General features: G+C 36.3%; 1 protein-coding gene across 1 annotated transcript; it reads left to right on the top strand.

Moving 5' to 3' along the window:
- The first annotated feature begins 414 nt into the window (after positions 1-414).
- Positions 415-25,984, top strand: LOC130222058 (GTPase IMAP family member 8-like). Its single transcript, XM_056454716.1, has 6 exons — positions 415-487; positions 4,358-5,329; positions 7,618-8,436; positions 11,607-11,650; positions 15,329-16,041; positions 24,459-25,984. The coding sequence occupies exons 1-6, from the start codon at positions 466-468 to the stop codon at positions 25,273-25,275; spliced, it is 3,387 nt and encodes a 1,128-aa protein (XP_056310691.1). The 5' UTR covers positions 415-465; the 3' UTR covers positions 25,276-25,984.
- Positions 25,985-26,650: the final 666 nt, after the last annotated feature.

The following is a 26,650-nucleotide window of genomic DNA, read 5'->3' as shown; positions in this document are numbered from 1 at the left end:
TTGGAGCAGTGTTTAGAAGTAAAGCATTTTCAAAAATGTGTCGAAACATCAGTTTCACTTTGGTCGTCCCTACATTTAGATCCTCACCTCCATTTTAATGCTCCTGTTCATGAAAGGTGGAGTGATTTGGTCATAATGTGGCAGCATGTTCATATCACTACACACCATACAACTATATAATTTGCATACTATTTTAAACATTAAATTCAAATACTGCACAAATGATTCCAAATCCTACTGACTCTGGTTAACATCTGAGATAAGAGACCGGGCATTGCACGCAAGAACATTTTTCTGTATGAGCCACTTGCAAGACTGGCTCGAATACAGGCGGGGGGAGGGTTTTATTTCTATATCTATTGCGTGTTAAAGTTTAGACACTTTCAGTTGTTCTTATTCACTTCACACCTTCAGACAAACACTGACAGCCTCTGCGTGCCAAAACAAAGTAAAACCGCAGAAGACATGATGGCATCAGTATATAATGGTGAGTATAAATTAAATAACATCAAATCTCTTAATATTCCAGAACATATAATATGCCTGAAACTTGCATTGATTTTTCAGGGAGTTTGCAGCTTGAAATGATGTTAGATTAAAGATTAAGGAAGTAAATAAGTAAATAAATAAATAAATAAAAAATGATATGTTACTTGATTCACATCGAATCAACACTGAAACAATATCAAATCGATCTTGCATTATCTACAACAGGATTCAGTGCCAGTATTTTATTATCAGTGTTGTACGCCTGATCTATATTTAAATATTGTCTGTGATCATTTGGGAAAAAAGGTGAAGAACCATTTTTAATTGTGTGGATAATGAAGCTAAATAATGTGTGTTTTGGCTTCTGTCAATCAGAGACTATGAAGGGCTGAAATCAACATGTCAGAAAGGCACCTAAAAACTGATGATAAAAACAACTCCACTAGCAACACCATCCTTTATGCATGTATTAACTTTCACTTTATAAACTTAAAATTTTGAGTTGGTTGAACCTCTTTATTGAATGGCTGCAGATGCACCCATAAGTTGACATATGTTGATGTAGGTTGACGCCACATCCTATTAACGCCAATCCCATTATGCCAACTTTGTCATTATACCATTTAAGTCATCATTATGGTAATCACTGTTTGTTTAAAATGGACTCCAAAGTCGTGACTTCTTTACACTAGTTTTTATTTTGCTGCTGCTGTTTACTATGTAAAAAAAGCCAAGGGGGAATTTGATCTGGTGATTTTGTTGAAACTGTTGATGGCAATGTAGTTATCACTTGGTTAACTATTGTAAAGCATAAATATTACGTTAAATAAAATTATGCTTTTGTTCTAAAATACATGGCAGACAATATATAATAATAAATGCAAGACATACAACTCTTATTTAAAAATGTATTGTTGCTTCAGTGTTGATTCAAGCTTTGGTCTGCAATCAGGAATGTTGTGCTGTAAGTCATGCGATCAGTTCCCCCAGTGTTGAAATAATGTTGTTGTTTTCTTTTACATTTCTTAACAGATGATAAATGAGATGTTGATGTTGATTTGGAAGCATTGTGAGCAGCTAACAGGCTCTGTCACATTCCCTTTGTCTTTTAATAGATTTTGTCAAAACAGTGATAACATTTCTTATAAATACAGTCAGGTCCATATCTATTTGGACATCGACACAGTTCTAACATGTGTGGCTCTATACATCAACACAATGGATTTGAAATTAAATGATAACTGCAGATAATAACTACAGACTGTCAGCTTTAGTTTAAGGGTATTTACATCCAAATTAGGTGAACAGTGTAGGAACTACAACAGTTTGCAAATGTGCCTCCCACTTGTTAAGGGTCCAAAAGTAATTGGACAATTGGCTTCGGCTGTTGGCCATGTGTGTGTTATTCCCTCATTATCTTAATTAAAACGAGCAGATAAAAGGTCCAGAGTTCATTTCAAGTGTGCTATTTGCATTTGGAATCTGTTATTGTCAACTTTCAAGATGAGATCCAAAGAGCTGTCACTATCAGTCAAGCAAGCCATCATGAGGCTGAATAGACAAAACAAACACATCAGAGAGATAACAAAAACATCATGCGTGACCTAAACTACTGTTTGGAACATTCTTATAAAGAAAGAACGCGCCAGTGAGCTCAGCAACATCGAAAGATCCGGAAGAGCATGGAAACAACTGTGGTGTACGACTAAAGAATTTCTTTCCCTGTTGAAGACACCCTTTACAACAATTGGTCAGATCAAGAACACTCTCCAGAAGGCAGGTGTATATGTGTGTCAGAGACAACAATCAAGCAAAGACTAAACCAGAGTGAATAAAGAGGGTTCACCACAAGACGTAAACCACTGGTCAGTCTCAAAAACAGAAAGGCCAGATTAGAGGTCGAAAAAAGCCTTCACAGTGCTGGAGAACATCCTGTGGACAGATGAGATCAAGATCAACTTGTACCAGAGTGATGGGAAGGGAAGAGTGTGGAGAAGGAAAGAAACTGTTCATGATCCTAAGCCGTGAAGCATGGTGGTGGTAGTGTCATGGCGTGGGAATTCATGGCTGTCAATGGAACTGGTTCTCTTGTATTTATTGATGATGTGACTGCTGACAAAAGCACTTATATCAGCTACCTACACCAGTCTTGACATAGCGGCTTGTTCTCATCCTAGATCAGCAAATGTGCAATGGACTAAGCCAGTATGTGCTGATTAAACTAGGTCAAGCTGCACTTTATCTGTCATCCTGGCTTTTTTCATTCTACTTTTGTGCAATACACTTCAGGTTAAGTTCATACAGTAAGTCACCACAGTAACTGATTCAGGGTTGATTGTTTTGTTCTGAAACAGGGGCTAAAATTGCTACAATGTTTACAATGTGTACTTTCTAAATGGACCGAAATAGTTAAAACAAGTCACATGCGAGTTAACTCTCCTCACATTGATCAGAGTTTGGTTTATTTTCCAGGGTTCTGCTCAGTTATCATACGTCCTTATTTTAATTTATGATAATGAGACGACATAAATGAAAAGGTGCACTTCAATTCTGAATGGTGACACCCACAGGCATTGTCATCACCAAATATAAATCTAAAGAGCCTCGTTTCAGTCATCAAGGGTTGTAACAATCGATCTATTAAATCTATTGCCCGTAATTTTGCAAATATTTAATTATTTATTTTAAAATAAGAATAAGACATTTAATAACTTATTTTCATTAATAATTTTGAGCTTAAAAAAAAAACGTTGACTAGAATTATGCATTAAAGGTTTAGATTAAAGAGGGACTGCAGTCGGATCAATGTTAATCTTTCTGTCAAGGTGTCAGTGCAGAAATGATCAAAACAATAGGACTAATACAGAATACTGTAAGGTTAAGGTGGCTTAGTAATAAGTATAATTCCTGCACGCCGCCAGCCAGCCACTACATACACCTCTAACTGGCGAACGACATGAACTAGTGGGTTGTCTGCTGTCGTATCGCAGTGTGCACGTTCGCGATTTCAGGAGGCATGGCTTTGAAACACAGTCGCTTCCCCGTCGTCCAAAGCTAATACGCTAACCGATTAGCATTTTGGCAGATCACCTACTGCACCTTTAAGTGCACATATTTCAGTCTTGCATCCTTTCCTTGAGTTCAGACTTTGCAAGTTTGACATGGAAAACAAACTCCAGAGGACACGTCGGGTAAATCTTCAAAGGGAACAGTGTAACCTACTTTATAACCTCATTCACATCACTCTGGCTATGTTGTTTCACTATCTTATCAATAAAATGAAAACATGATGCCTATTTAGTTTTAGTAATCAATACTGGCCTTTATAAAAGTATAACGTACAATAAGTCTATATAATATGGAAAATAAAGGCAAGCAATCAGTCAAACGTGCAGTATCAGTGTATGTAGATACATAATAATATACATTACTTTGCGCTTACCCAAAACGCTTTACCTGAGAACAAGTAATATATTCAAAAGACCATTAGATAGAGACAAGATGAATTAAATATAACATTTAACAATAATAGTGAGATGAGATCCAGTGGAAGATCCTTGATGAACTGTCCGACGTGGCTGCTCTCATCTGGGGTGGTGTGCTTAAAGCACACGCTGACTGCCTGAAGCTCAGATGTGCGCATAGGCTGCAGCGCATGCCAGAGTGTGTATGTGTGGTCATGTGATGTGCGTTTTCAGCTGTGTAGCGTGGACAGAGTATTAGTGTAAACAGGGCTTCAGAGTTTTTAACAAACCTCCTTTCAGAAACGGGCCTATACGAATAACTGAAGCCCTTATGCATTTCAAGATTTATACAAGTAGTTAGATTACAAAAGGAGCTCCAGCTAATGGAATGATGTGTTTGACAGATAATACACCTGATGTGAGGATTGTGCTGCTGGGGGTCTGTGGAGCTGGAAAGAGTTCAATGGGAAACGCAATACTGGGCGAAGAGCTGTTTAAAGAGAGCAGAACGAGAGAGAGCGAGATACAGAGAGGAAGAGTAGAAGACAGAAACATCTCCATCATCGACACTCCAGGATTCTTCAACACTCACCTGACTGCTGAAGAGCTGCAGAATCAGATGATGAAGAGTCTGGATCTCTGTTCTCCTGGACCTCATGTGTTTCTGCTCATCATCAACCTGGAGGACTTCACAAATGACCAGAAGAACGTTGTGCAGAAAGTCCTGAAAAGCTTCGGAGCTCACGTCTTAAAGTTCACAATGGTGCTGTTTACTAGGAGAGAGAAAATGTCAAAGAAAGAATGGATGCTCTTTATGCTGAGTGCAGAATTTCAGGAGCTAGTCGGTCACTTCAGAGGACAATATCACGCCATCAACAGTACAAATCAGATTAATCAAAGTCACATCACAGAACTTCTCAAGGAAATCGATGATATGATCAAACAGAATGACGGCCAGCATTACAGCGAGATTTATTCAACGCCTCGAACGAAGAGTAAAAATGCAAAGAAAAATCTAAATGGAAAAGAAAACCGAAGTGAGCAAGAGAAAGAGATTATACAGGAACAAATAAAAATAGTGTGGGACACATTTGAAATGGAGAGTGTAACAAAAAGTCCGACCGCAAACGCATTCACTGTACAGAAAAAGGAAAGAATAGTTATTCATATGAGCGAAACTACAGGACCTCGTGTGTATGAAGAATGGGTTCAAGATGAAGACCAGACGGATGCCAAAACGATTGTTGTAGAACAATCCACAGAATTACAGAGACACCCGTTTGAAAGACGGGAAGAAAAAAATACAATCCAGATGCCAAAAAGTAGCGGCAAAATGAGCGACAAGGGTAAATTAGGACAGAAAAAGACCAAAGGAGGTAAGATCTTTGACTAAAACTTATTTCATCTACTATTTTCTAAAGGTCACTATAAATAATCGGTAAGATGCCATCTGTTAAATTCACCATTTTATATATTTACACAAAACAATGCAAGGTTTTTGCTCATGGTTACTTGTTTAATGACATAAAAGAGGCTTATTTTTGATGGTAAAAGAATATATGGGTCAAAGGATATTGCAAACAAGTTTAAAGTGCCCCTATTATGGCTTTTGAAAGGTTCCTATTTTGGTTTTGGTCCTCAACAACAGGTTGATACTCATGCAAGGTCAAAAAAACACTTTTATTATGTTAGAATTTGCATTTATTTTTACCTTGTTTGCTCAACAACTCTTAAACAAGTCACCAAATGGCACATTTTTCCAAACCCCTTCTGGGGTTTTAAATCTGTGTAATCTAATCTGATTACCTGGGGTCCGTTCTTCGTACCTCGCTTAAATGATCTAACAGATCCTGGATCTTTTAATCTTGATAACTGATCTCTGGCTACTTTGTTTCTTGAAACAAGATCATGAATCAGGTTAAAATGTCTGAATGAACTGATCTGAGATCGTTGCGTGTGTTGTGAAGGACAGATCTATCGTTCCACGAAATCATCATCAGCAATGCAGCGTAATGACATCATCTGATTAATATTCAATTATCCATGTAAGCAAAAATTACATAAATTTCTTAGAAAACGGTTTGTTAAATATGACACAATAACTTTCCACATTTGTTGTGGGTTGCAGGCTTTACACTTTCATATGCCAAGAGTATTTAGCAATTTAATTAGTTTTACATTTAGAGCATTACTTTATTATAGTAGCCTAGGCCTATTCAAGTTTCTTAATCGGTGTAAGGAATAACTTATAATGGCTTAAATTAATTTTGCATCAAAAAAAGCATTTTGATATCGGTAAAAGTTTCTGCAGCTTTAGCCAAATATCTGTGTAATGATATGGAGTGGTTTATGGCCAGGGAACTGTCAATACAATCTCATGGAAATTCATAACTTTTTAATTTAGTGGCTAATTTGTATGAATTCGTACGATCGAATTCATAAAATTAAGTACGATTTGCTTATCCCCCAATGACGGTTGGGTTTTAGGGGTGGGGTTAGGTGCCATGCCTCCATTTTAAAATTGTACAATTTTGTACGACTGAACTCGACTGACAAAACGTAGACTGACAAAACGTAAAATACTTACGTTTCCTCGTGAGATCAGGCTGGAACTGTACAAAAGTGTTTAAAACATTTCAGTGCCAGGCATACTGAACAGATGGTCCTACACACTATTTCCACATTGTACAGTTGCCTAAAATGCCCTGACGCGAATACAAACTGCACTGAATGTTTTCTATGGTAAGTGCAGACCCGCGGTTTGTCACATTTGTTTTCAAAAGGTTTGTTAAATACATTAAGGATTCTTTTGAAAAACGACAACATTCATTCAAATATACATTTGGTTATGAAAAGAACTATGCAATTATAACCCTCTCACAACGAAAAAAACTTGTATATCTGTGCTTCTATGCCCTTAAATATTCTCATCAAAAGAGCACACAATGCTCAGTAAACTCTCCGAAACAGACAAACTCTGAAACATAGCAACTTACTCTCTGAAGATAACCTGCTCTGGAGCAGGTTATCTTCAGAGAGTAAGTTGCTATGGCTAATTAATATACCTCAGAAGTTACCTCCGATTTTGGAACCAAAGCTGAGGTTCTCTACATACATACTCTCAAACTTACCCAGGTATGTCACATAACCTGCTTTCTGGAATACCCCCCTGGTCTACTTCATGCAAAACACCAATCACTAAAGAAACACTAATCACCACTAAGTTGGCATTCACTGTGTGATTTTGAGCCAAAATCAGATTTTTTTTCCCCAAAAGCTTTTTATTATTAATATTATTATTTTTTAAAACCAAATTTCACCTGTCGTGCTGTTTTCTTTGAGTTGAGTTTTGACAATTACTCATTGACCTGACTCAGAATCGACTCCTTTTAATAAACAATAATTTCCTACATATTCACTTGGAGCTGTGTTCATTACAAAATCTGCAATAGGGGCACTTTAATGCATTCTAATGTTACAGTACATGATATTATACAGTATATGACGTTGTTTCTAAGTACATACATGTCAAATAAACATTCATTAACAATATTAAAATGTTAAGTTTTAATGGTTTATTCGGTATCATTAAGCAATTATTATTAACAATCATTTAGCTTCATTTTAGTTCAATCTTTCTCTTTATGTTCTTGAAACATTTTAGATCTCAGGATCGTGATGATGGGTAAAACTGGAGTTGGAAAGAGCGCTACAGGAAACACTATCCTGGGAGAAAAAATGTTTAAAGAAGAATTATCTGCTGAATCTGTGAGTGAGAAATGCCAGAAACAAGAGAAGGCCGTCAACGGACGAACCATCTCCGTCATCGACACTCCAGGACTGTGTGATACATCAATCAGCAATGACGAATTGAAGAAGGAATTGGTGAAGTGTGTAGAGATGTCTGTTCCTGGTCCTCATGCCTTTCTGTTGGTCCTCAGGGTGGACGTGAGATTCACAGACGAAGAGAAAAAAACAGTGAAATGGATCCAGGAGAACTTTGGAGAAAAAGCGACACACTACACCATCATTCTGTTCACTAGAGGAGATCAGTTAAAAAACATAACCATAGAGGAGTTTCTGACTAAAAACAAGAGTATTAAAGAGTTAGTCGACCAGTGTAAAGGTGGCTATCATGTTTTCGATAACACAGATCAAGCCAATCGAGCACAGGTCACTGAACTTATAGAGAAGATAGACTCAGTGGTGGAGAATAATGGAGGAGAGCATTACACTAATGAGATGTACAAAGAGACTCAGAGAAAGAAAATATTGACGAAGGTAAAACATGCAGCATTAGTGGGAGCCTCTGTTACAGGTGCTGTAGGTGCTGCAGTAGGAGGTGTGGCTTTAGTTGCCGCTACTGGTGGATTGGCTTTACCACTACTTTTAATAGCAGGAGGAACAGCTGTAGCAGGAGGAACAAGTGGAAAACTCATTGCTGATAAGGTGAAAGACGTAAAAGAGAAAAAAAAATCATCAAGCAATACATAGGCATGTGTTTAGGGTTGATTTATTGAGGTGCTGTGGATGCTATAGCCTCTGCCCTTTTGAAAAAAGATTTAAAATGACCTCCTTGCAATAATGAAAATTTCTGTGGTCAATAACATGCATGAGATTTATTATGAACATAACATTGTACAAATCAGTAACAAACATATTTAACTCAAAACTCATTTTGGAAATTATTTTTCTTTAAATGCTGTCAGCCTGGCACATAATTACCAGAGAATAAATATATAATAAAAAAACAGTTCCACATTATTTACATGTTTATATACATCTTTCTAATGGTCGGTATAGGGGTAAAAGGACATAGACATTATATTTTTAACATTAGTTCAAAGATATTATGAATACACAACATTATTTTTATCTGTAATGAAGTTTTAATAATGATTTAGGTACAATGTATGCTTCATACCTATCTACATATCAATATTTTCTACAATTTCAGAAATTCTGCAGCCTTTCTTTGGTGTTTATTGTATTCTACATCAAGAAAATAAAAAAATATGCCTCAATTGTCTTGGTTGTAGATTGTAAATTTAAAACATGATTTCCAATATTATTCTATGACAGCATTTTAAGTTTTGCCGTGACAGTAAATAATATTAGACTAGATATTCTTCAAGACACTTCTATACAGCTTAAAGTGACATTTAAAGGCTTATTAGGTTAACTAGGCTGGTTAGGGTAATTATGCAAGTTATTGTTTAATTATAGTTTGTTCTGTAGACTAATTGGAAAAAAAATTGCTTAAAGGGGCTAATAATATTGAGCTTTAAATGGTCTTTAAAAAATTAAAAACTGCTTTTATTCTAGCTGAATTAAAACAAATAAGACTTTCTCCAGAAGAAAAAAATATTATCAGAGATGTGAAAATTTTCTTGCTCTGTTAAACATCAATTATGAAATAATAAAAAAAGAAAAAAAATTGAAGGAGGGCTAATAACTCGGACTTCAACAATATATATATGCCTATATATATATATGCACGTTTGGGAAAGTTGCTTTGAAACAATAACTATTGAAAAAAAGTGCTATACAAATAAACTTGATTGGAATCATATGTTTTCAAATCTAAGTTATGTCAATTTAGATGATTCCTCATCAGAAATTGCTGAGAGGGGTCTGGATGCAGACCTGGTGTAGTGCAATCTGAGCTGCATCCAATGCTTTTTAAATGCGCTCACCTAACCCCACCCCTAAACCAACCCATCACCGTGATGTCACTCACTCCATTGAGTGCATTGTGTCTGACATCGCATCGCTGAGTGATGCAATCTCAGCTTGCATCATAAAGGCTGCATCCAGATACTATTGAAATTGCTTTGGTCCATTATAAAATATAATTATACATAATTCTGATTATTTAGGGCGTTGGTGGCGGTTAGCACATTCGCCTCACAGCAGGAAAGTCACTGGTTTGAGTCCCAGCTGGGCCAGTTGTCATTTCTGTGTGGAGTTTGCATGTTCTCCCCGTATTGGCGTAGGTTTCCTCCATGTGCTCCGGTTTCCCCCAAAGTCCAAATACATGCGCTATAGGGGAATTGAATAAGCTAAAATTGTTCGAAGTGTGTACGGATGTTTCCCAGAGTTGGGTTGCGGCTGGAAGGGCATCCGCTGCGTAAAACATAGGCTGGATAAGTTGGTGGTTCACTCCGCTGTGGCGACCCCTGATAATAAAGGGACTAAGCCGGGGAAAAAATTTATTATTGAATGATTATTTATCTATCAGTGTATTCAAATTAGTTGCAACAAGGATCATTAAAATTTGTACATTTATACGTTTCATTTTAAAGCCATGTAACATTGTTGTCATGACTTTGACTCTCCTTTGACTTCCCTGTGAATATGTAGATTAGACTATTGCTGCCAAGAAAGAGGATTCTGATTTCATGGAGATTTAGCTACTGTTATATGATTTGCTTTCTCTAAAATACCAAATAAAAATCTATAAGATGCTGAGATGATTCTTGCATATTATGTGATATGATTTAAGTGTGATAAACCTTTATAGCTTTCAGAAACACTTTGGAGTGTCATTGTTATTTCAGGAAATAATATTTAGAACACAATGGAGCAGAAAACAATGAACCATTATCACATCAGGGAAATCAGAGGACAGCAATGCAAATGGTTTGACCTTTAAGTTGATCCCATGGTAATCTTCCATCATTTGAAAGGGAGTACGCAGCCTAAAAATTCACTGAGAAATGCCTGGGACACAAAGAGGTAATGTTAAAAAATCTAATTACATCTATTTATGCACATAACATAAATGAACTTAAGACTCTTTATTGGCAACAACATTAAATGAACTTTTATATCTCTTAAGAAATAGACATACTTATTAGTACTGGAAATAACATCAAATGTGATTCAGGACTGAATGATCTTTCATGTGCTTTTGTTGCTCATTTCATAACCTTTTACTGCTATTCAAACCAGATGCGAAACAGTCTTTATTCCCCTATAATTCTGGATTCATTATAAAAAGGCTGGTTAAATGGCATGTGTTTATCAATATTACAATACAGACACATTGATTTACACATAAACTGAAAACGTGTGACACACGTAAGAAGCTAAATGCTTAAATGCAAAACTATACTGCAAAATCCAATTAAAGAAACTGAGAACAAAGCAGTTTTGTACAATTTAATCAATGCACTTCAATGCACTCATTTCAACACTTTTTAAAATCTGTGGGCAACAGCAAGAAATTCTAGCAACTTTAAACAGTGTATTGTATTACACATTATTTTTCATTGTGTCTGAGCATGGTGAAATTAGTTTTACCGAATGTATAAAGCTCCAAAATATGCATTCACCAATATGTTGTATTTGGCTTTTGAAACATTAGTGCTTTGGTAATTTATTGGTCAAGGTTTGTCCCATGTCTTCATCCCAAAACCAATACACTAAACAAATAACCGTTTTAGTTTTTACATCTTTGAATATAATATCTAAATATCACGTGGACACATTTAACTTATTAACTTATATGGCGGTTCATTCCTCTGTGGCGACCCCAGATAAATAAAGGGACTAAGCCGAAAAGGAACTGAAAGAATGAATTAGCTTATATATAATCGATTAAATTTTATATAATTAACATATTTAATTGGACACTTTGCATTTTCTCAGACCAACAGAAGAAACTACAGGTTTATTTTATTAATAACATGCAGGTAAAACCCTTTCTCTTTTACATTCAAAAAGTAATTGTTTAATTAGATCGGCGCTTGCACACATCAAATGATCATAATAAAGTCAGCTGATGGTTATTTAGTGTTTAATTATCCATGTGAACATACTGTATTGTTTTTAAAGATTTGCATACATCACATAACTCCCGTGTTCATGAGTGTCTAAATAACCCAAAGCGCAGATACTTGCATATACTTCAATACTTTACATGTACTTCGGGAATATGTCAAATGTTATTACGAGGCAGGTCACGTGAACATTTTACTGTATATTAATAGGCCAAACTACTGCGAGACTAGGACAAAGAAATGCATGCGTTACAGTCTAACAAGCTACTTTCACTTTCATATTCAGTCACAAAGAGAGAGAGAATCTCTCAATCAATATTAAACTTTTCATATATATTAGTGTAAAACCCAAAACAAGGCGTTTTAAGTCTAAAACAATAATTAAGATTTGTTTGGATAATAAAAGCATTTTTAAAAAAGCACTTTAATCCAAAAAGATTAAAAAGCATCAAAATAAATGAGCTATAGAAGAAATTTCCCAGAAAGAGCAGGTACATCAATGTCACTTTTAAAATGTCTGCATAATGACTTATATAAATGTCTGCATAATGACTATATAATCATATATTTTTATATTTAATAAAAAAATTTAACTTGATTTGTTAAGAAATCTTTATAGGGTTGTCAGGATCAATGATGATAGTTATTACAAGTGGATTACGGAGCTGAATGCAGTAGTCTGTATAAAAAGGCTGAATAAACCTGTGCAAACAATCTAGTCATTATGAACAAATTATTTAACAAAAGATGATTACTGCTGTAAAATATTTATATAGTCTTTGAATAAGCATGATATATACACGATAGAGATGTCATAAAGGGTAAATGTTGGTTTTGAAATTTGTGAGACGGAATTTGTCCAATAATAAACCCGAAACACACGTGGGTGTTGTCATGCGATGAACTCGGCCAATCGTGTAAGATTGGTGTGGTCATCGCAGCTCCTGCAGTCGTTCTTCAGAAGCAGCGGCGGCTGAATCAGTTGTCTGATCTCTGAGTGCTGTTGTGGTACTTTGATGCCACATGTGACAGTCACGAGGGATCGGTGCAGCATCAATCCGGACAAAATTTATCACCAGTATATCATCAGCATCACTTTAAGACAGATTTTAAATAAGTCGAACACACCGAGAGAGAGAGAGAGAGAGAGAGAGAGAGAGATTAACAGCAAAACAAAAGGCATAGAGTATATCGAGAACATGCTAAATAAATAAATAAAGCACTCCGGTCAGTGAAAATGTATTGATATGCTCTTTTCAATATTTAATGAAAAGCAATATGTTTATTTTATTTAGTTAAAATTACCAACGACTGCTGTCCCTCTACACATTTTATGTAGTTTAATTTTAAATGATTAAGCCATGTAAACTGCATAAGATTGTATTTCATACAATAACGGTTTCTTTCTCTCAATAGTGTCATTTTTATATTTGTGCAATCAACTTTGACAAATCGTGTGGAAGGCAATGTCTGGTTGCGTTAAATGCCTGGACTTAATGTCATCTGAATATTTATTTCAATTATAAATTGAAAAATATGGACAACCAGCACATCAGCAGCAGAAAGTACTTCTTTAAAATGTAAATTTGTAATGTGACGAGGGCACTGACAACGGAGTGCAGATTTAAATGCAGGTTCATTAAGAATAGTCAGGCAAGCAACAGTCAACACAGGGGCAAATGGGTATATGCAGATAATCCAGAGTCGTAAACAAATAACAGGCAGTAGACAGGAATAAACAATCAAACACAGAGAGGGTCAATCATGGCATGATAAGGCAAAGGAAACATGTTGTAATTCAGTATAACAAGACTCAGCCAAGAAGCGTGTGTGTGCCATTTAAATAGTCCTGTAATCAGTCCACGAGCAGCCTCAGCTGTGAATGAGTGCAATCAGTGGAATCTGGAACAGGGGCCTGTTTCAGTAAAGAGGTTCAACCAACTCTGAGTTTAAACTTGAACTCAGAGTTGATTTACCGAGAGATTAAAAACAGTTTGTGTTTTTACACAAAGTGAAGCTGCGGTCACACCAGAGTTTGTGTGTACGAAACTCTGTCATGCGGCGCTGTGAAAAGGGGCGGGATTAAACAAGCTTATTAGACATTTAAAAAAGCGAGAGATTGCTTCCATGTTTTACATTTCTGTCCAGGGAGGTCATGTTTTGATCCTCGATTGGTCTCACGCAGTCAAGTGATGCGATTTCGCAGGTCAGAGTTCACCAAGCTTGAACTTTGCGCCGCAGCGACCTGCGAAACTTAACGCATGACCCTGCGTTTTCAGTCTGACGCATTCGCGTGCGTATGTATGGAAGTCTATGGGAGGAAAAGCCCAGTGTGACTGCAGCTTGAAGCTGAGGTCACAGTAGAGTTTGAGTTTGTGAAATTCTGTTGTACGGCGCTGCGAAAAGGGGCGGGATTAAACAAGATGATTAGACATTAAAAACCGTGAGAGATTGCTCCCTATTTTTAATTCCTGTCCAGAGAGGTCGTGTTTTGATCCTCAATTGGTTTCACGCAGTCAAGTGAAGTGATTTCGCATGTCAGAGATCACCAACACATTTTTCATCATCATCTCTTATAACAAACCTTTTTTAATACACATACTGGAATTTGTTTAGGAAAAAATGTTTCCATCGTAGTATATGTACATCTTTTCTTATTGAATTAAAAGTTTATATGCATTTTTTTATGCCAATTTTCAAAAGTAATGTGCATCTTGGCGTTTCAGCAAATGTTTTTTATGCTCATATCCAAAATGAGCATTATAGGTGGGTGGAAACGTAAGGCTAAGGTGAGAAATGTCTCTTAATCTTTAAAAAAGGGGAGGAGGCCGACAGAAACTACAAGTTTAGAGAATAAAACCTGCTCCTGACCATGTTAGGTTCACAGAGTAAGTTACTACAGTAACTGACTAGGAGTTGAAGTTACCTCTCTTTTAGAAACATTCTTGACTTACCCTGCTTTCTCCAGTATGACAAACCTGCCATTTTGAAATGGAAAACCCAGAGTTTCTCTCATTTCAGGGTTAACAAACTCTTAGTTTTTACTTAACCTCCTTTCTGAAACGAGGCCTGGGTGTGATCGGTGCATGACTGGAACTTGTAGTCCATGTAATGGCGGATTTGTAGTCTGTTAGCGCCAGAATTAGATCGCTGGTGATTGTGACAATTATTATTGTAAAATATTGAAATTGTGTAAAATTATTTTAATTATATAAACAATTAAAAAATGTAAACGAAAATTTTAGAATGGTTTACAGAATATTAAATGTTCCCAGTACGCTTTACTGATTTTGATTGTAATGCAGTAGTCTGCACCTTTTTGCAGTTGCTTTGAAACAATTATTGTGAATCTGAAGAACTGAATTTACTACGCATTTTAGAGACAGAAAAAAAGTGTTGTTCTCTTTCTGTCACAGTCACCAAACAAAAGTGGAAAATAATAATGCCTGTCATAATCTTGATTTTCATTAAATAATTACTCAACATCAGATCAATCAGCGTAAATGGGTTGAAACTAAAAACATGGAAGAACCATGATGTGCAATCCTGAATTATGGTGATAATGCAATGGCTCATTTTAATTTTGTTTAGATGTATTATATCTTGATCACCACTACAATCTTTAATGAGAAGTGCAATGATTTTATTTTTAATCTGTTCTCTTCATCAGATGTGAGGATTGTCCTGGTGGGTAAAACAGGGTCAGGAAAAAGTTCATCAGGAAACACCATCCTGGGCAGAGATGGGTTTAGGACGGGAACCTCCTCTAACTCTGTAACACGATGCTGTGAGAAACACGTGGCAGACGTGGAGGGTAAAAACATCTCAATCATCGACACTCTAGGATTATATGACACATCAATGAGTGAAGAAGAACTAAGGAAAGAGATTGTGAGATGTGTCTGCATGTCTGTTCCTGGTCCTCATGTGTCTCTGCTGATCATCAGACTGGGGAGATTCACAGATGAAGAGAAAAACACTGTGAAATGGATTCAGGAGAACTTTGGAGAAGAAGCTGATCGATACACCATCATTCTGTTCACTCATGCTGATGCACTGGAGGGAAAACCTGTAGAGGAGTATATCAGAGAAAATAATGATCTCCAGGCTCTTGTTAATCAGTGTGGAGGCAGATTTCACTCATTCAACAATAAATACAAGAGTACTCAATCGCAAGTCTCTGAACTGATGGAGAAGATTGAAGAGATGGTGGAGGAGAATGGAGGACAGCACTACACTCATGAGATGTATAGAAAGGCTCAGGAGAAGATTGAAAATGAGATTTTTTATAAAAAAATGAAAGAGTATGGTCAAAAAGCACTAGCAGTAACAGGAGCAGTAGCAGCATTAGGAGCCGTAGGAGCAGGAACAGCAGCAGTAGCAGCCGTAGTAGTAGCTATAGGAGCAGCAATGACAGCAGCAATAGGAGTAGCAATATTAGAAAAAGGAAGATAAGTACTTGAAGTAGTAATAGAAGCAAGAGCACTACAGTTTAACTGATTGCACAACAGTCTTTTTTAACAGGATCTGGGGTATGCCAAAGTCTCAGTTCAAAGGTCAAAATCTGACTTTACATCAGCAAAGGTCTAAAAAAAATCAGTTTTAGCGAAACATGTTTTAAGAAGCATGCATTAACATAAGTCAATTATTTTTGGGTTTGACATTTGTGCTGGATTGGAGCAAAATTAAAGCATAGATCTCCAATTACCTTTGAAAAAAATAAATTCTTTCGACTGACATCCTTGCACATCCAAAGCCTGTTGAGTGTTGCCTCATTTTCACATCTGATTATGGCAAACATCGCACACTCATTGGATGTCATGACAACAATTCATTAATTTTCCTTCGATTTCGTGCCTTATTTTTCAGGGTTGGCCACAGTGGAATGAACCGCCAACTATTCCAGCTTATGTTTTTTGCAGCAAATGCCATTCCAAGCGCAACCCAGTACTGGGAACCACCCATACATACACACACACACACACACACACACACACACACACACACACACAATGGCCAATTTAGTTTATCCAATTCCCCTATAGCACATGTGTTTGGACTGTGGGGGAAACCGGAGGAAACCCACGCTAACACGGGGAGAACATGCAAACTCCACAAAGAAATACTGACCCAGCCCAGACAGAGAAATGAACCGCCAACTTATCCAGCATATGTTTTACGCAGCGGATGCCCTTCCAGCCGCAACCCATCACTGGGAAACATCCATACACACTGATTGACACACTACAGACAGTTTAGCTTATTCAATTCACCTATTCAGAAATTCCAATTTCAGAGTTGATTTTTAAAATGGTGTCATGAAAGGAGAAAGCAAAATAAAAAAAGGCTTATAGTGCTACAAAAATATTGTAGTTTCAGAATTTAACACTTGTTTTTTTCCTCTAAAATCAGCTAATTTAAAAACCCATTATAACAAAACTATAGCGCTTCTAAGCTAAATGTAATATACAGCAACTAATGAGCGGCACAAAGGGACTTGTGAAGACAAAGCCAAATGAACAAACAGGAAACAGCTGAAACCAATGATGTAATCAGTGGTGCAAAGGTTTGTAGGGGATGAAGTTCAGAGAACAAATCACAACCAGGCGCCCTCGAGTGTCCACAGAAGGGCACTGCAGCAAGTTGTGATACAATGCTGGTGTAAAAGCATTAAATTTATGCTAATGGACGACTTTCAGGTTTTGGAGCTGCTTGAGAAGGCTGATAAAATGATACAGTAAATGAGCTGATAAAATGCTGCTGAGAAATGGAGGCAAAAGCAGTAATCTGAGACCTCTAGTGGACATCCAGTGAAAGAGCAGCGATTTCTGAATTTAATTTTATAGATTATGGATGCTATTATATTAACACTTCTGTATGAGACACAGTTATGATGTTGGGTATATGATCAAAGGAACAAAATAATACATTATTTTCAGCTCTTAAAAACACCTCTAAAATCTCTAATCCTATCATTTACAGTAAATTCATTTATTTATATTTTTATAATCATTATTTATATATCATTATTCATATTATTTTTTAAATATTTCTAATATTTTATTAAAGGCAGCACGGTGGCACAGTGGGTAACATAATTGCCTCAACAAGAGGGTTGCTTGTTCGAGTCACGGCTGGGTCAGTTGGCGTTTCTGTGTGGAGTTTGCATGTTCGCCTCATGTTGGCGTGGGTTTCCTCCGGGTGCTCCGGTTTCTTCCACAGTTCAAACACATGCGATTGATGAACTAAATTGGCCACTGAGATATACAACATCATAAGAGATATCTTAAATTGACTTTTGACTAGTCAAAATATATTTACAGATATCTCGAATTTGTTTTCATACTAGTACAATTATAACTGCAGATTTATAGACTATAGACTAGTCGATTTATAATTATCACTCGTAAAATTCCATTAGAGATATCTTTAAATATTATGGATAGTCAGAATAAAAATGCTTAAACGGCTTGCCATATGTACAGTACCTCACAAGACTACTTTCGATTTCCCTGACAACTCGAACAAGGAAGAGAAACACGGTCGGAGCTGGAAAAACGAACCGCTAAACAAAGGCATGGACAATATAGGCCTATATCCGGAATTTGCAATTGAGCACTCAGGTCAGGAGCTAATTTATGAATATACCATTTTATAAAATATAATTTAATGTTTTCAATATTAAATGAAATGCGAAACTTTCATTTTTTTACAGATGAAGAGGCATTAGCCTACATACTACCTACATACAGATCAGGGTTTTGTTAATTTGCTGATTAATTAATACATTAATTTGCTGATTAATAAACAGTCGTAAAGCAGTCATAAAATCGTTGTATCACACGGGTATATATTTTTCTTCTTCCTGAGATGTTTGCCAGCATCATGTTTGTCATCAACTGATAAGGTAATGTCTGGGTGTTGGCGTTTTATTTGTATAATAAATTAGTAAAAAAAAATATGGACAACCAGCTAGCAGCAGGAATAAAAATGATGACTGTAAGAAGGTTAAAATATTGTAATTACACTAACAAACAAACACTTATAAACAAATTTATACACAAGCACATGACTATTAATAGTTCGGAAATGTACAGCTTTGTGAAACCTTATCTTTTTGTCGAGCATTTGAGCCCATTTTAATAATACTTTATCTAAAATGTTTGCAGTTTTTACTTTGTATTATATACAAATAAAACATAATATTATTATTACATATATATTTATGTATTCTTGCATGTATTCCTATTTTTGTATTTACTGTGCTTGCATTTGTATGCTTCTTTGTTCTTTTACCACTTAACTTTGATTTTTATTACGTTTTTATTCATTAAATAAAGCAGTTGAAGGCAGATGGATGGATAGATGGATATATGTGCAAAAGTCTTTTACGCCACTAGTATTTTTGCCAAAAAAACAAAGGTTTAAAGTTGGTTATTTCTATATTTTTCTCTAGCATGTCAGTTTGAAATATCAATTTTTTATTTCCAAACATTATTTTTGTCATTATTTGTAATTATACAGTGAGATTATTGTCTGACAAGAGCCAGTGCTCCACACAGAGATCTGATCTGACTATCTTCTAGTCCAGTGTTTCCCAACCCTGTTCCTGGAGGCCAACAGTACATATTTTGGATGTCTCCCTTACCTGACTAATTAACTTCAGGTTTTGGAGTCTCTTCTTATGTTCTAATTAGGTGATTCATGTGTGTTTGATTAGGGAGAGGTTGAAAATGTGGACTGTTGGTGTGTCTTCAGGAACAGGGTTGGGAAACACTGTTCTAGTCTGTCAAGAATTACATGAAGAAACTGAACAAACCAAGACAAATTAATTCCAGTTGAACTTTGGCAACATCTCTAAGAATCTTCAAAAATACATGCAAAACACACAAGTTCATCTGTAGTCTTTTTTTAAATCATAAAAATAAAGCTTATTTTAGTGCAGCTATCTGAAAATGATATACATTAAAACTAAAATGTTTTGAATTGCAAATATAATATTTAGATAACGCATCTAAAATAATTATTATGAATCTTTGCTTAATTCAGATGGTTTTACTGTATTTTGACCCTTTTATTTGGGGAAAGAGCAACTAAGCTTCTTTACTGAGTCAGATGTGTCACTTTGCTTACAGCTGATTGGTCAAATGTTGTGATCACTAATCAATCTTTGTCAACATGGTAATTTCTGGTGCACAGCTAACCTACTCTAAAGCTGCGGTCACACTTGACTTTTCCTCCCATAGACTTCCATTCATACGCACGCGAATGCGTCAGACCGGAAACGCGGGGTCATGCGTTAAGTTTCGCAGGTTGCTGCGGTGCAAAGTTCAAGCTTGGTGAACTCTGACCTGCGAATTCGCATCACTTGACTGCGTGAGACCAATCGAGGATCAAAACACGACCCCGCTGGACAGAAATTTAAAGCATGGAGCAATCACTTGCTTTTTTAATGTCTCATCATCTTGTTTAATCCCGCCCATTTTTGCAGCGCCGCACGACAGAATTTCGCACTCACAAAGCCCAGTGTGACCAGAGCTTTAGTCAGGTTTTTTTTAAATTGGTTTAAAGCTGAGCTAACTTCATTGTACCCAAACTCCAGGATTGCTGCAAACTAAGCTTAAACTTAACTGGCTATCTAGCTAATTTGGGGTGCATTTCCCAAACAACGACGTAACTCGTGGCTGAACTATCATAGTACGATGCATCGTTTGGGAAAAGAACGATGTAGTGACGAGTGTTCCCCAAAACCCGTAGTTTCTCTGTCGCAGATCCGTCGTTTGAACCACGTTAGTTATAACATAAAACGCCTATAATGATTCTCTAAATGGGGTGGTAACAACTTTTTTTTTTGAGAAAAAGCCCATCATTTTTTATGCAAATGAAATTGTTTTACACGCACAGGCATTTAAAAAAAATACAATATTAGTTTTGGTAAAAAGATGCACTCGCTTTCCATATTAATTGAAATATATGTAAACGGCACATATAGAGCCTGTGTTTTGTTTTGTTCTTTTACAAATATTATTGGGAATATTACATTCTTAAACATAAAACCACCTACCCAACACTCTAATCTTATATATAAATCATATAATTCATTAAGCTAATGGTTTTTATTAATTAGGAAAAGAAAAAAAAGTCCTACATAATAATAATAATAATAATAATAATAATAATAATAATAATAATAATAATAATAATAATAATTTTGTTCATTTATTATTATTATAATTATTATTATTGAGTAGCATGTTGTTTATTTATTTTTAAGTCTATTTTTACAATTTGACACATTCAAACCACTGCAGAAATGCTCTAACCAACCGGCCCATGTCATATACAGTACAGATACATTTCTTAATAAACAAACTATAAATTAAAAGCATTAACCTATGCTTTGTATTTTTGTTTTCACAAGCTTTGGAGACGTAACATAAATTCTGCTTTTAAATAATAGGTCACCTGAGCCATGGCTGTGTTCAAAAGGGCAGATTTAGTGCACTGTGAAGGGAGCGCAGTTGTCAATATGAAGATCGCTAAAACTGAACTGTAAAAATACTTTGAAACTAAATTACACCTAAGAGAGATGAATTTAATGCTTTTTTATTTAATCATTCCAATGTTTAAATGTTGGAACGCTTGAAAGGAATAGGGCATAGGGGGGATAACTCGGAATAGAACACAACCAGGAACAATGCGTCTAACTGCTGCTCTACAGGTGTAGTTGCAGGCGTACAAGTATGTACAGAGACCCGGAAAGGACGTGATGGTGGAGAAAATTGGTGGAAGAAAAGAAAAATGAGTGATAGGAATACATATTTTTAAGGTTTTTGCGTTCCCTCGCAAAGATGTTTTGCGTTATGTCGCAAAGATGTTTTGCGTTATGTCGCAAAGATGTTTTGCGTTATGTCGCAAAGATGTTTTGCGTTGTGCCGCAAAGATGTTTTGCGTTATGTCGCAAAGATGTTTTGCGTTATGTCGCAAAGATGTTTTGCGTTAGGTCGCAAAGATGTTTTGCGTTAGGTCGCAAAGATGTTTTGCGTTGTGCCGCAAAGATGTTTTGCGTTGTGCCGCAAAGATGTTTTGCGTTGTGCCGCAAAGATGTTTTGCGTTGTGCCGCAAAGATGTTTTGCGTTATGCCGCAAAGATGTTTTGCGTTATGTCGCAAAGATGTTTTGCGTTATGTCGCAAAGATGTTTTGCGTTATGTCGCAAAGATGTTTTGCGTTATGTCGCAAAGATGTTTGCGTTATCTTGCAAAGATGTTTGCGTTATGTCGCAAAGATGTTTGCGTTATCTTGCAAAGGTGTTTCGCGAGAAAAATGGTGTGTACTGCAGCTGATCTGGGATCAGTTTAATGTACGGAGTGCGTCTGTCAGTCAGCGCTTATACATGCATTCACTGGTTAAGAGGTTGCATATGAAAGGCGACGACTGACGCACAACTTTATTGTAAAGAAAGTGAAAGCAGACATTTTAATATTAATTTCAGCGTGCTTTTATTAAAAATATATCAGAAATATGGGAAAATACTTAATGATAGGATGATAGTGGGATAGAATGGTAAAATACGGGAGAATTTCAGCAAAACCATGAGGGTTTACATGAACAAAGTGAACAGGAAGTGTTTGTGGAGAAACAGTTTTGCGAGATAACACACCTATTTTTTCCCCACCACCACATCCCTTCCGGATCTCCGTAAGTTTGCAATGCAGTTTGCGAATGTTTGTTGGAACGATTTGGAAAATGCCATATCAACGAACTTTGTTTGTAAGGAGGCAACTTGCGACCTTAATTGGTTAACCATGGTTTTCGGAAACGCACCCCTGGCGGATACATACAGATAAAGTACCACCTGATACAACATAGTGCTTCATGCTGCCATCAGTAAAAATTCAAGCTGTGATTGATTTCTTCTGTGAATGGTTAATTTACCTTAGTGTTTGTGTCTTGTTGAAAACAAGTTGATATCAAAATTATTAGCGCTCCTGTAAAAACTTTATTTATTTTATATTTCCAACTGCAGTTAAACAGATATTTTTCAACACATTTTGGCTCATTTCTTTTACCTTTGCCATGATGACAGTAAATAATATTTTACTTGTTATTTTTCAAGATACTAGTATTCAGCTTAAAGGGACATTTAAAGGCTTAACTAGGTGAATTAGTTTAATATTGACCTTTGCACTTTACTTTATTATTATTTTTTTATTTCAAGAAAAAAAAAACTCCAGAAGAAATTTTATAATATACGGAGACCCAGAAGGGACATGATGGTGGGGAAAAAATTGGTGAAAGAAAAAAAATAACTGGGTAAGAGAAAAAAAAAAAAAAGTGATAGGAGAACATATTTTTACGTTTTTTTTTTTGCGTTCCCTCGCAAAGATGTTTTGCATTATTTCACAAAACTGTTTCTCCACAAACACTTCCTGTTCTCTTCATTCATCTAAACCCTGCTGTTTTTGCTGAAATTCTCCTGTATTTTACCATTCTATAACACTTTCTTTACATTAAAGCTGTGCGTCGATCGTCGCCTTTCATATGCAACCTCTGAACCAGTGAATGCATGTATAAGCGCTGACTGACAGACGCGCTCCATACAATAAACTGATCCCAGATCAGCTTCAGTACACGCCATTTAAAGTGACACCTCTGTTTTCAAACAAGTGAGCAGCAAATGAATCTCAAGTTGTTTTGTTTGATAACATATGAGGTAGCATATGAAGGGCGACGATTGACGCATAACTTTAATGTAAAGAAAGTGAAACAGACATTTTAATAATGATTTTGTAACACGGGGAGTGACAGACAACTGAAGTTTATGATCCACTTGCAGGTTTATTCGAAGTCAGGGAATTTATGGTCAACACAGGTGCAAAAAGATGTATAAAGGCAGTCCAGAATCGTAGTCAAACACAGGCGAGAGGTCGGTAGACAGGCGGCAGACAAGGAGAAAGGGAAACCAGGCAAAGATCAAAAACACGGAGAACCAAGACTAAGGGAAACGCGTTGTAATGTCACTTTACAGATAACAAGACTCTGCAAAGGAAGTGAGTGTGTTTGCTGTTTAAATGGTGTGTAATCAGTCTTTGACAATCCTCAGCTGGTGCAAGTGTAATCAGTCAAAATGAGGAAGCATGTGTGTTTGTGAACGGAGTGCATGTATGAAAATGTAGTCCATGAATGGCGGATTTGTAGTCCATAGGTTATTGTGAAGGTGAGTGTTTACCAGCGACCTCTGGTGGTTAGAGATCGCTGGTAATCATGACAGATTTCAGCATGCTCTTATGATGAAAAATATATCAGAAATATGGGAAAATACTTAATGATAGGATGATAGTGGGATAGAATGGTAAAATACGAGAGAATTTCAGCAAATCCATGAGGGTTTAGATGAATTAAGTGAACAGGAAGTGTTTGTGGAGAAACAGTTTTGCGAGATGACGCAAAACATCTCAGTGAGGGAACACAAAAACTTTAAATTATGTTTCCTATCACTCTGGGGTTTTTTCTCCCACCAATTTTTTTTTCTTCTACCAATTTTTCCCCCCACCTTGTCCCTTACGGGTCTCCGTAATAATATGAAATACTGTGAAAAAAATAAGCTTGATAAACTGTATATTATATATCACGTGCACCCCTATTGAATGACAGCTAATAAAAATGTTTAATTTTCAACCTGTAAATAATGCATGTCCTGTTTTCTTTTCCAGATTTGAGGATTATTCTGGTGGGTAAAACTGGGTCAGGAAAAAGTTCATCCGGAAACACTATACTGGGATTGGGTGACTTTCAGTTTAAGACAAAAATGTCCTCTAAGTCAATTACTAGAAGCTGTGAAAGACATGTTGCAGAAGTGGAGGGTCAAATCATCTCAGTCATCGACACTCCAGGAATATGTGATACATCAATGAGTGAAGAAGAACTGAAGAAAGAGATGGAGAGATGTGTCTACATGTCTGTTCCTGGTCCTCATGTGTTTCTGCTGGTCATCAGACTGGGGAGATTCACAGAAGAAGAGAAAAACACTGTGAAATGGATTCAGGAGAACTTTGGAGAAGAAGCTGCTCGTTACACCATCATTCTGTTCACTCATGCTGATCAACTGAAGGGAGAACCTTTAGATGAGTATATCAGTGAAAGTAATGATCTCAAGGCTCTTGTTAATCAGTGTGGAGGCAGATTTCACTCATTCAACAATGAAGACATGATTAATCGCTCACAGGTCACTGAACTGATGGAGAAGATTGAGAAGATGGTGAAGGAGAATGGAGGACAGCATTATACTAATGAGATGTATAAAAAGGCTCAGAAAAAGATTGAAAGTGAGGCTTTTAAACAAAAAATGTTCGACTATGGAAAAAAAGCATTACTAGTAACAGGAGCAGTGGCAGCAGGAGCAGTGGCAGTAACAGGAGCAGTAGCAGGAGCAGTAGCAGTGGCAGCAACAGGAGTAGGAGGAGCAGCAGCAGCAGGAGCAAGAGTTGCAAAAGGAGCATTTACATTTACAGCAGCAAGGTTGCTACAGCTTAACTGATTGAACAACAGTGACAGGATGAGGTGTGCTAGATTGGAGTTTAAGTTTTTTTTCGCTTAAAACTGACATTTTCACACATTAAAAGCTTCAGTGACAACATAGTCATGCAAATAAATAAGTGAACAAAACTTTAAATATATCACTTTCACATTCATTTTGGTGTCGGACCATCACCAAAAATTATTCTACTTTCACAGCCATATAAACTAATGGCAATAAAAATTATTGTATTTTAATCAGTCTCTATGTGAACATACAGTAGATAAGCTTTTCCAGAACACATTCAGCAGTCAATTGAAAAGTGCTTTAAAATAGGAGAGAGCACATACAGGTTTGTGCTTTCATTGTGTCTGCTTTAAAATCAGTGTAAACGATGTACGCAAGAAAATATGAAATTTCAATTGCTTAATATTAAATTGTCAAATGTTTAATAGTAACGTAAGGGTATATAACAGCAACATTTGTCACAATAAGTTTCTTTTTCAACTAAAAACTGAGTTGGATTTCAGACAAAGTCAAATAATACACAATACATACAATATTAATTGTAATAAATTTAAGATCAAATGTACTGGATCATTAACAGAGGTCATACCAACAATATGTGGGAGAGTTATTTTTTTTCCCTAGTGATTACCATTAATTATAATGTATGTCGCTTGTGAGAAGGAACATCTTCTGTACATTGTCAATAAAGGCTTTAGCATGATCTTTGTCCCAGAATCTTACAGCTTTACATCAGTGATTACACCATACTGTAGGGCCAAATCATCCTGTAGCATACTGTTGTAAATTAAAACTTTTAATGTTATCACGGTACAATATAATTATCTGGACAGTCTTCTTTCTGTATTAGTTTTTATGGAAATATCTCCATACAGTCTTTGTCTTGCAGATCCAAAACATAATCATATGGATAGTCAATTTTTGCTAATGAGTTCAGTACATACTGTATTTGCTCACACTGTCAGTGTTAAGGACTGTCAATCGTATAATTACTAAATGTAAATTTGGACACACTCAATAATACTTTAAATAAGCTCATGAATAGAGAAAGCAAAATAAAAAAAAAGCTCATAGTGCTATAAAGCTTTAGAACTCAACGCTTGTTTTGTTCCTCTAAAATCAGCTCATTTACAAGAAATTCTGACAAAGCTATAGCGCTTCTAAGCTGAATGAAATGTCCAGCAACTAAAGCGCAGCACAAAGGGGACTTATATAGACAGCTAAATTAACAAACAGGAAACAGCTGAAACCAATGATGTAATCAGCGGCGCAAAGGCTTATGGGGGATGAAGTTCAGAGAACAAAACCCAACCTGGCGCCCTCGAGTGTCCACAGAAGGGCACTGCAGCAGGTTGTGATATAATGCTGG

This window comes from Danio aesculapii, chromosome 1 (assembly GCF_903798145.1).
Source record: "Danio aesculapii chromosome 1, fDanAes4.1, whole genome shotgun sequence".
NCBI classification, from domain to species: domain Eukaryota; kingdom Metazoa; phylum Chordata; class Actinopteri; order Cypriniformes; family Danionidae; genus Danio; species Danio aesculapii.
Note: the sequence above shows the minus strand (reverse complement) of the source record. Positions and strands in the feature narration are given on the sequence as shown.

Bases quoted from the DNA above. Each gene is read 5' to 3' on its own strand.
- LOC130222058 (XM_056454716.1), top strand. From the start codon at position 466: ATGATGGCATCAGTATATAATG. The intron at 5,330-7,617 runs GTAAGATCTTTG...GAAACATTTTAG, and splicing joins ACAGAAAAAGACCAAAGGAG to ATCTCAGGATCGTGATGATG. The intron at 8,437-11,606 runs GCAATACATAGG...GCATTTTCTCAG, and splicing joins AGAGAAAAAAAAATCATCAA to ACCAACAGAAGAAACTACAG.